This window comes from Botrytis porri (genome assembly GCF_014898465.1).
Source record: "Botrytis porri strain MUCL 3234 chromosome Unknown BPOR_006, whole genome shotgun sequence".
NCBI classification, from domain to species: domain Eukaryota; kingdom Fungi; phylum Ascomycota; class Leotiomycetes; order Helotiales; family Sclerotiniaceae; genus Botrytis; species Botrytis porri.
The window spans coordinates 2,830,918-2,843,393 of record NW_024066080.1 but is presented as its reverse complement, the minus strand read 5'-3'; the positions used below and the strand labels follow the sequence as shown (position 1 = coordinate 2,843,393).

Genomic DNA, 12,476 nt, shown 5'->3' with positions numbered 1-12,476 from the left:
ATGCCTGTGTATACTCCAATTTATTCAATATCAGCCAATAAGTTGAAGACGCTTAGGGAATATATCGATGACAATTTGGCCAAGGGATGGATTAGGGAATCCATGTTCTAAGTGGCAAGCCCAACTATGTGGGTATCCAAGAAAGATAATATTAAGAGATTAATTGTGGATTACAGAAAGTTTAATACACTTATAAAGAAAGATCGATATCCACTTTTATTAGCTATAGAATTAAGAGATCGATTAGATGGAGCGATAATATTTATCAAGATGGATTTACGAAACGGGTACCACTTGATTAGAATGAAGAAAGGCAAGGAATAAAAAACCGCTTTTAAGATAAGATATAGGCTATACGAATATCAAGTTATATTATTCGGGCTAATTAATGCACCAATTACTTTCATGAGACTTATAAATAATATGCTGTCACAATACTTGGACACCTGTTGTATATGCTATTTGAACGATATTCTAGTATATTCAAATAATGAGGTTTAATATATCAAAAATATCAGCAATATTCTTGAAAATTTAGTTAAAACCGATTTACTATGTAAACCAAGCAAATATGAATTCCATATTATGGAAACAAAATTCCTAAGATTTACTATGTCAAGCTAAGAGTTCAAGATAAATAAAGATAAGGTTAAGGTAGTGTTTGAATAAAAGCAGCCAAACATTATTAAAGAAGTATAATCCTTTTTGAGATTTGTCAACTTCTACTAAAGATTTATTAAGGGTTATTTAGGAATTATTACACCCTTGACTACATTAACCAGAAAAGATTAAGGAAGCTTCGAATAAACCGCTAAGGTATAGGAATTCTTCGAAACACTTAAATAAATAGTGACTGAGGAGCTAATACTATTGACATTCAATCCTGATAAGCAAATCATAATGGAAACAAACTCCTTAGATTTTGCTATAGACACAATGTTGAGCCAACCAGGTCAAAATAAGAAATAGTAATCAATTATATTCTACTTTTGAAAGCTATCACCAGCCGAATTGAACTACGAAATATATGATAAAGAATTACTGGTAATAGTCGACGTATTTAAAGAATGGTGAGTATATTTGGAAGGATCAAAATACACAGTATAGATGTATATGGATCATAAGAACTTGATTTACTTTATTACAACAAAGTAGTTAAATAAACGATAGGTCAGATGGTTGGAAACTATAGCCAACTACAATTTTAAGATTTCATATATCAAAGGATCAGAAAACGCTAGAGTCGATGCTTTTAGTCGAAAACCAGAATATCAAGAAAATAAGTCGTACGAATTGTACGCTATATTCAAGAAAGAAGGCGAATCACTGGTTTACAATGCACCACAGCTTGCAACTACTCATATATTGAAAGACAATCATCTCAGGAGTCAAATCCAATTACATTACGATAAGGATGCTATAGCTATACGTATACACAAGATAATAAAACCAGGATTCACGATAGAAAACAAGATTATATACTTCCATGGAAAAGTATACATTCCTAGTTGAATGATTAAGGAATTTGTGACGGAATAATACGGATTATTGGCATATGGATATCAGGGAATTGCAAGAACATTTGTAAAATTATAAGAAATCAGTTACTTTTTACGAATGAGAACAATAGTTAAAAAAGTTGTTGGAAATTGTGATACTTGTATACGGAATAAGTCCTTTAGATATGCTCTGTATGGTCAGCTTCAGACCCTAGATATACCTTCTCAGTTATAAAAGTTTATTACATGGGACTTTGTAGTCAAACTATTACTTTCGAAAGACTCTATTATAAAAGTTGAGTACAACACAATACTTAATGTAGTAGACAGATTGATAAAATTTGTATATATAATATTATTCAAAGAAACATGGATTATTGAGCAATTAGTATATATATTCTTTAGGGTTATAGTAAGTATATATAGAGTACTAGATAAAATAATCTTGGATAGAGATAAGCTTTTTATCTCGAAATTCTGGATTATTTTATTAGCATTAATAGGTGTTAAAAGAAAACTATCAACAGCCTTTCACTTACAAACTGATGGTCAGATAAAGAGGACCAATCAGACAATGGAGGCATATCTTGAATGCTATATAAATTATCGACAGGATAATTAGATAAAGCTATTACTTATGGTACAATTCGCATATAACACATTGGAAATGGAAACTACAAAGATTACACTAGTACATACAAACTTTAAGTTTAATCCTAAAGTATATTAAACACTGATACTATAGGAAGTTAATGCCGAATCAGTAATAATATAAGTCGAATAATTAAAGGATTTATAAAAGCAGTTTACTCTTGATCTAAGATTTATATCTTTTAGAACAATAGTGTACTATAATACGAAATGTAATATGAAATTTATGCTTAAAGAGGGGGATAAAGTTTATCTGTTACGACGAAACATCGAAACCAAGAGATCAAGTAATAAACTCGATTATAGGAAACTAGGACTATTCAAAATTAATAAGGTAATAGGAACCATCAATTATCGATTAAAACTACCAAACACAATGAATATTCACCTAGTATTCCATATATCCTTACTCGAACTAGTACCACCAAAAGCGCCGAATATACCATTAACGGAAATCGAACCAGTCAACCCAAACGCCATATACGATGTCGAAATAATACTAGATTATAAATACGTTAGAGATATAATCAAATATTTAATTAAATAGTTAGATTATTTATATATTGAAAATTTATAAAAATCAAAAACGAACCTTAACTACCCTGAAAAGTTGGAGGCGTTTTATTAGCAATATTCGGATTTGCTTAGAAGGAAGGAGAATCTATTAAAACTAGAATCAAAGAGTTTAAAAAAGAAGAGTCGAAAACAAAGGAACCATCACTAGAGCTAATAGTAAAGACAAACACCAACTCCTTTTTCTTCTCTACACACTCTTTTTCTAATAATTTATTTAGTTCATTCAATAAGCGAACATTACAATGAAGTATTTCAGAACCCCGATTACAAAGTGTCTTTTGTTTTTTGCAAATTTCCATACAACGATGGAAGGCTTCCTATTCTACAAAAGCAACAGCTTCCTCCTCGACCTCAAAACGAGCTTCCTCTTGAGATAAAACATCCCAATTAGAAAAAAAAAGACTAGTAATATTACATTTCATAAAACCAGAGCGAATACACTCTCTATAACATTTGGATTTAGAAAATATATGGCATTACAAACCATTCTTTTCACAACGAGAATAAGGTGTTATAATATTTTCTTTATCTTTGATTTTTTGACTTAAACAACAACAATTAAATATTAAGCAAGAATTATTAGTGATAGGTATAATAAAAGGAAATAAAGAATCATTATGATATGGCTATATGGGGAACATATGACTATATAACGCTCGGAACAAGTACTAGAATAAGAAGGGGATAGTGTTACAAACAATACAACATAAGCACAGGACTGAAGTATTAAGTCACATGGTTAGCTCAGTTTGCCTCAGCGAGATAAACATTGAGCTATAAAAGTATAAACAAATTAGTATTAAGCCATACTGATTATATTAAACAAAAAGATTTATATAAGGGAATAGATTTCATTACAATATAAAGCTTTATACTCAAGAACAATTATTAATTTCATTACTATAGTTATAAGAATTGCAACCAATTACCAACCTTATTGAATTCCTATTTGAAGTCTAATCTAAACCACCTCGAGAGATTTTTAGATACTTTCACGTGACTCTAGAGGCAGCTTCTGTAACAGTTTTTCCAAGAAAATCTTTTCTTAGTTTTTTCATGTTTTTAAAGCTAATATTTCAATAACAAATTATATTAAAATTTATAATATATATATAACTCAAAATTATTATTCAGAATTTTTTAAATAAATAAGAATCATTCTTCTTTTGAAATTAGAAAAAGATAAATAATAGATTAAATCCTATTGTTTAATAACTTTATCTAATATTCTGAAAACGCTTTTTGAAAAGGTTATTTCATTTTATTTATTTAATATAATAAAAGAAAATAATTTCCTTTCAATATTTCAAATAAAATTAAAACCTTATTACATAAACTTTAAAAGAAAATAGTTTCTTTTACTTTTTTGTACTATTTTTTTTTACTATTTTTTATATATAATTAGATATATTTAAATGTATTATATAGTTAATATAGCTTAGCTATAGATAGATTAAATCGATTAAGAATTTACTACTATAATTGTATATTTTCTTTATTAATCAATATAAGTTTCTAAAAAAAATCATATAAGACCTAATTTCTCAACTATTTCAAATATCTAATTTTTCTTTTAAGCTTTTAATTATATTAAAGTCATTAAAGAAAAAGAGTTTTTATAATTCAAAGTATAATAATTTCAACCTTAACTGAACATATTTTAAAAAAATCTAAACATTTTAAATGTTCTATTATTAATTTTTTATTTTTATTTTTATAAATAAAAATAATGATTGATTATTAAATTATAAATATTAAGAGAACCTTTATTTTAATTTATTTTCGAAGTAGTCTACATACTAATACAGTCTACGTACTAATAAACTACGTTATATATTTATATTTAATAGGGTTAATTTTTTTTTTATCTAAAATTACTTAAGAAAATCAAAACCATATATTAAAAAGATATTGAAATTATTATTCTTCAAAATGATTAATAATAATTTCTTTATTCAAATCATTTATTTAATTGATTCTATAGTTTAAAGAAAAATATAATTCTTTTAATATTAATTAGAAAACATTAAAAATAATGATTTATAAATATCGAATTTTAATTTTGAAAATTCATTAATAACTAGCACCCTTGTTTTTTAATAAGAAATAAACATAATATTTAATAGATTATTAAATCGAAGACATTTATTATTTGAATATATATAATTACGTAAAGCTTAATTTGATTTAATATAATTGAAGGTTTACCTTCTTAATAATCTTACTACCTATAAGGGTCAAAGCTATATATATACGGAAAATGAGAAACTCTTACCTAATAAGATTTAATTCAAGTAATCTAATTAATTTAACTTCCTTAATATTATAATATAATATAATAATCAAAATAGAAAGTATCTTTTCTAATAAAACTATTTTAATTAAATTGAATAAAAAATAACAAAATAGATAATCATATGGATAAAAATAAGAGCTTTTTAATGATCTACTTTTTAATTATTAATATTCTGTTATCAGGGGCCTGCGAGCCCTCAGACTCCTTACATTGATAGAATGTAAATTTAAGTTTAAAGAAAATATTTTAAAAATATAATTTTGAATAGTAATTAGATTAGAAGCTGACAGGCGAAATCGATTTACCTTCTTTTAAATTAATAATAATAATAATAATAATAATAATAATAATAATAATAATAATAATAAAGCATATGATTAATATTATATAATTTAGATTAGTAATATATCATGAATATAAGCTTATTAAGACTTAATTAATAATAGATTATTAATAGTATTATAAAAGGCTTATATAATTAGAAAAAGTAATAAACAATATAGTAATAGTAGTAAATTTATAATCGATTCGATCTATATAGCTATACTAAGATCATGTAATACGCCTATATCTATATCTAATTGAATAAAATAGATAGGAAAAAGATATAAAAACCTACCCCTTCTTAATATTTTATTAAATCACCTATATTATATACCTATCCTATTTAACACTTATAATTTATAATATTTATACTTTCGAAGATAATATTATTGTAATTGCTTCATTTTTATTCTACAAGTTAGTAATATATAATCTATTTTCATTCAATATAATAATATAAGCCCCCTTTCCTCTCTTTTATAATATAACGATTTTTATTATTGTTAATATTATTATCATTGTAATGATGTAATCTTGTGATTATTTGTCTTTGCCTTATAGTAATTATGTTTCTTTATTTGCTTTTTATCTTCCTTATTTTTTTCCTTTTTGTTTATCTTATTTAATCTTTTGTTTATTATTTGTTTTATCCTTTATAGTAAAATATAAATCCCTCTATTTTCTTTTGGATATTCTATTATACTTTGTTTTATATTTATCTTATTATTCCTTTATTCTTATGAACTCAAACCTTAATCTATTGCTTTTAAAGTAGTACTCTTTCAAAATGTCTTTTAAAAAGAGGGTAAATACCTAAAAACTTCCTTTTTACTTTTGTTCTATTGTGTGCCCATTTTATAGCTGTTATATTAAATATTTGTATCAATTTATTTATAATCTTGCTATAACCTGTATTTGTGCTTATAGGAAATACTTTTATTATCATATCGAGAGGGGTGTATGCCATAATATGAATATCTCGTTTCTAGATCTTGATTTTAAGAGTTCCTAATTGATAAAATATTTATTGGTATAGATTCCTGTAGATTATATGAATATTATAATGACTACTCTATATATCATTACCACCTATAAGAAGGATGTATAAAGGGTTATAGGTAATCCTGATATTTATAATAATGATTAGAACTTTGATATCTTTATGATCACTTATAATCTTTATACTTATAAAAAGTTGCCTATTATTATTAGTACCACTAATATTAATTGGCCCGCTAAGGTTCCTCCCGAGTATCGCGATCTATAAACAATATATATATATAATATTTATAGTAGTATTATAAAAACCTTAAAAATACTATATAAACTTCAATCCTTTATATAAGCTTTACATTTAAAGTTATTATTTTAAAAAATAAATGATTGAAAAGCTGTTATTTTAATCTATATGATTATCTATTTTGTTATTTTTTATTTAATTTAATTAAAATAGTTTTTATTTTGATTATTATATTATGTTATAATGTTAAGAAAGTCAAACCAATCAGATCGCTTGAATTAGGTCTCATTAAGTAAGAGTTTCTTATTTATATATATATATATAGCTTTAATTCTTATAGGCGATAAGATTATTAAGAAGGTAAACCTTTAATAAATAAATTGAATCTCAATAAGCTTACATTTATAATATATTACCAATCTAGATTATGTAATATTAATCACATGATTTATTATTATTATTATTATTATTCATTTAAAAGAAGGTAAACCGACTTCGCCTACAAGCTCTCAATTCAACTACTATTCAAAATTATATTTTTAAAACATTTTCTTCAAAATTAAATTTACGTCTGATCAATACAAAAGGTTTAAGGGCTTGTAGGCCCCTAGTATTAACTAAAGAAATACTTAAATCTTATAAGAGAATAATAATAAGCATGATTTTTAATATAGAAAGTATATCTTCAATTATAAATATAAATATTTATTCTAATAAATTAATATATTAGCTAATTCGGAAAAAGATAATAAGATTATAGTTTATATATTAATATAAAATCATTCAAATCTATTATTATATTATACTTTTATTCTATAGATAAGAAAGAATATAATATAGATAATAATAGCTTTATATAGTATTAAGATTAAATAATCATTTATTATTTTTATAAAATTATAAATATAATATATAATTACTTTAACTTTGATAGCCCTAACAGCTATATGCCTCTTGAAGGTAAGGTGTTAATTGAATCAGACTCAGGAGTATGAGTGTAATTTGTTATAAGATGTAAAATGTTCATATGATTTCAACATTCGTATACTTAATCAGTCTAATATAAGAATAGTTCGATTAACTATCTAGTTACTAAGTAATGAAATGAATAAGACTTCTAATCGATTCTCAACTCATATTGTATGAACACTGATCATTAGGATCTAGTGAACAGCTTCAATTTATTAGCTACTGTATTGTAGTTTTTAGCGAATGCGGGATATAATAGCCTTAAGCGAAAGCAGAAGAGACTAGCTCCTCTTATAGCGTCTATATAAGACCTACAATTTCCTATAACTTAGCTAGCTCTTTAGATAGAATACAATATAGACATTTGAGACCTACGAATACTATGAGTGCTACGTCTTCCGTATCCTTCTCGAACCAACACATATACTGTATTAACTTTAAAATCTTAATGACTCTATAATATTTTCGAAATACAATTTTTCGAAATACTTGATATAGTAGTAGTAGTAGTAAATTCATAATCGATTCGGTCTATATAGCTATACTAAGACCATGCGATGCGTCTTTACTTGATATATAAAACTGTAGAATTAGATTGAAAGATTATATTGATATTTTTAGAATTTTCAAATTCCTATTAGATTTAGAATTGTACTTGATGATGTAGTTCGATTTTTTTTCGATTAGAATTATAAAGTTATTAGCTTTCTAAAGTTTATATAATATACAAATTGGTTTACAGATTTGAAGTCTTATTAATTCTATTATTAGGTATATGATTATATTTATAAGAGTTTTTCACAGCTTAAATCTATAATATAAACTATTAATTCCCTTATTTACAGATTTTCATAATGATTAGCTACAAGAGTTGCATCACTCTATCGGCATTTTTACGATTAGGATGAGAGCAATACTCAATCCAGTAGTTTCAACCAAGTCTATTCACATCGACGTCGACTAAAAAAGTCCATCGAACGAGTACATAAAGTCATAGAGAACTAATAGAAGTCTGACATGTATTCAAGTAATGCTCTCCTGCAATGTATAAAGACGAGTGTGATTCTACATCTGATTTTACTCAGTACCATAAATCTGAGTAATTATTCCGCGATCTGTTCTAACAACAAACGAAGGAAAGGATCAAGAAGAGTGACATAATAATCATTGAGTATACATATCCAACTCTAGACACAGATGTAACAAAGAGACAGAAATATGCTTTTCCTAATTTTTTCTATCTTGTAGTTGTTTGCCCACTGATACACACGACTGCACCCGCAGCCATCGACAAACGGAAAAACGAAAGTCATTTCTGATTGTACTGTACTGCCCTTCCCAAGCTGCCCTTCAACCCATTACCACTCAAACTCCTGTTATGCCAAGAAAACTTAAATAAAAGAGTGCGATGCTAGCTTCTGCATCTTATCAATGCATGCCTGTTCAGACCTTTTCTATGCATTAACCGGAGTCTCCACTCCACGATTCCTTATCAACTCCCTTTCCCACAACAAAACTCCAATAACCACTAACCCGACTCCGCGACCCTTACAAAGAGGGAGACCTGGGTCGAACATTGGCCAATCTTTTTGACATGAAGTCAAAGAAAGCAAATTGACCAGGCGAGCTGCCGACTTCGTAAACGAATCGACTGGCAAGATAACTACCGAAGATAGCACGGAGGTAGTTGTCAGGTACCTATTCATATTAGCTGGGTGATTGTGTCAATGTGGTAAGGACAACTTACTCTCTCCATAATCGTGTCGAGGCCGATCTTAGACAATAGCAACTGCGGCAGGGCATCAAGCAACACTGATTTCCTCAATTTTGCATCTCTCCACAGATCAGATGTTTGAAGCTCCTCGTCAAGTTTAGTAATGGCAACACTGATTGTGTCACTCAAGGTGCTTCGAGGGATTCCGGTTTGTTCATGTTCTCGCCAGATGGCTTCGAATTCGAGCTCGGCGTTCATCTTTATAGTCTCCTGAACTTCTTCAACATATTGTTTGTAGAATTCCGGAGCCTGGCCGTTACTTCCCACACACATGTTTTCTACAAAACTCTCGTCATCAAAACTCAAGGATGCAAGGACTTCCAGAGACGAAGATGTTACACCACCCTTGTTCGCAGAAGCATCCTTGAATAGGATGCATCCTGCCTCTTCCAATCGTAGCTTTGCATCCTGGGTAATGAAAAGATTGGCACCCTCGACGATGTATGGGATGGTTGATTTTCCATCCTTGATGAGTTTGTTGACACTGGAAAGGTCGACGGCCGCTGGACGACCACCGCAGGGAACGAAGGCATCGGTGATGCCAGTGTCACGGAGATGGAATGTGTTCCGGAAAGTTGTACCATTGCTGACTTTATCTCCGTTAGGTAGGGTGACGTTTGTTTCATCAACAAGGACGCGATAGCCTTCGTTAGATAATTTCGAGAGATCGTACTCCGAGATCATAGCACGCTTCGTAGCCAAGCGCTTGAGCTCATCAATGTTGAGACCCTGTGGATCAACCAAAACCCCACTGCCATCGACGATCGATGTGTAAGTTTCGTTGCTCAACAGGATTTCATTGCTTCCCAAGTCACCATCCGGACCACCGGTCTGCATTTTTCGAACTTTGCTAGGGTCCAGTTCCAGTTTTCGATAGATGCCTTTGACGTATTCTCTGACCGACAATGACGTCATGCCGTAACTGTCATGAGGGATGCCGCCTAACTTGGGGGACTTTCCAGTGAAAAACGATTTCCACCACGGAGCATTTCGCTTGCGAGCGTGCTCAGTAGCCCAGTCAACAAGATCAGCAGTGTTTTCATCGGGACCCATGAAAAGAATTTCTTCCTTGCCATAAAGATCAACGATGGGATTCTTGATACCAGGGGACGAAGGCGGTAAGAGAAGATCCATGATACTGTCAATATACTTCTCGAAAGCCACACTGGCTTTGTCTTGCTGATTGGAATCTAAAAGAATGACACCCTTGGAGCCACCCTCCGGAATATCCTTGTTCTTGCGTTGTTGAGTATTGGCTAGACCATAATTTTCGTCAAACATCGAACGAGCATTGATAGAGTATGCTTCACGATTTCGAGATTTAACAATTCGAATACCACCTCTAGCAATATCCCTGAATCTGAGATGGAACCCACGTGATTCGGATGTAATAACCAAGAACATGCCATATAATGGCTGAGGATATTCAATTTCAGGAAGAAACGAAGGATCGAGACGGAAGCTCAATGCAACTTTTGTAGGAGTGTAAAAGTTGGTTTTCAACAGGGAGTTGTTGAAGATGCGGAACGCAGTCATAACCATGTCTTCGTGCTCATTATTGACAGTCCTCGAGATCAGCTCTTTGAGTTCCTTATCGTTGAGAACGTCCCCAGATGGTGAAGGTGGAATGGAGTCCTCACTGTATCCAGGGCCGATGGTAAGATGTGTGTTTGCGAACGAAGCGTATAGTGAACGGACAAGCTCCGGATGATTGCTGATAATCTCGAGAATGTAATCCGCAGTGAAAGTCTCGGTACGCAGTCTGCGCTTAATGGTAGATAGAATCTCGGCATGAGAGCTGTTGTTTGGATCCAATGCAGATACTAATGAGGAGTACTCAGAGCCCAAGCGGTTGAGAAAGTGCTGAACAAAAACCCAAACACAATGACCATAGATTGTTTCCTGAAGACTTAAGCGCCCACTGGCAAACAATGCCTGGAATTTGTTCTGTGGTATGCAGTAAAGCAGGGAAATCTCCTTGGTGATTTGATGAATAGATTGTTCAAGGGTAGGGAATTTCGTTGTCAAGTCGCTTGCAGGCTTGAGATAAAGACTCATGACAGTGATACCATTGCTGAACTGCTCAACATATTTTCTTGAGCTTGTTACACCGTATGAGTGATACAGGTCACTCAGAGCACTGAACAATCCGAGGGCTGTTCTACGTCTGAAAGCCACAACCAATCTCTTCTCCATTGAGTCTTCAATATCAAAGACCTCGATGACTGGCCCAGTACGAGAGACCGCAAGCTCAATGATCTCTTGATAAATTTGCTTCGTATTCTTGGTAGATTTTGCTAGAAACATTCTGTCACTGATGACTTCTAGGCGAGTTTCGCTGGGTGATGGGTTAGAGTCAACGAATTGACACTGATAGACGAAGTAACAGCGTATCGAGGACTTTGTTGGGACGGAACCACTATACAAGTTGCTGGTAGAGCGGAAGCTCTCGACCCGGAAGAGTTGATTCGAGGATGTATCCAAATATTTGGCCTCTAGTCTGTGCTCATATCGTGGGCCACCAATGGCACTAACACCGGGCTCGCTAGTATCAATATATATGGCGTGATCTGAAGATTCCATGTCCAATCTGATCTCTTGACGCTTGTCTTCGCGAGCAAATGCAGCAACCTTTGCAGCATAAAGCGAAGTTATATTGCTGACGACGGCTTCAACGCTCTCGGTCTGAAAGTAGACATCGTCGATCCCAAGCTCATTATAGAACCATTCCAATTGTGCGTCAATGAGTTCAGCTGGTATCCATTTCATTGCCTTGATCTGCTCTCTCACTTTGGAGGATTAGCGTTGTACATTCATCACAGCCAGAGTTGACTTACCTTTAACCATCTGTTCTGTCCTGCCTGCGAATTCTGGTGCAACATATCCAACAGTGGCGGAACGCAAGACGCGGTGACCATTTCCATTGCCATTTCTGTGGGGCATGTTGAAATGTGTTGGTTGTGGTGAAGGTTGTCGACCAGGAGTTCGGATGACCTGGTCCACCAACTTATGGGGAGAACGGGGTGTTGAACTACTGATAGTAGCCATGTTTTCTTCTGTGGAAAGAAAAAACTGTTCGTCGTATGCGGGAAACTGCTGAAGAGCACCCATTGAGTCAGCATTGATAGGGGAAAGAATCGTCGCCAT

The 12,476-nt window shown here is 31.4% G+C and overlaps 1 protein-coding gene across 1 annotated transcript; it reads right to left on the bottom strand.

The window, feature by feature from the left end:
- Positions 1–9,103: 9,103 nt before the first annotated feature.
- EAF01_005359 (uncharacterized protein) lies at positions 9,104–12,476 on the bottom strand (the record flags this gene model as incomplete). Its single annotated transcript, XM_038913614.1, has 3 exons — positions 9,104–9,253; positions 9,303–12,118; positions 12,167–12,476. 3 exons carry the CDS (start codon positions 12,474–12,476, stop codon positions 9,104–9,106), a joined length of 3,276 nt encoding a protein of 1,091 aa, XP_038771700.1.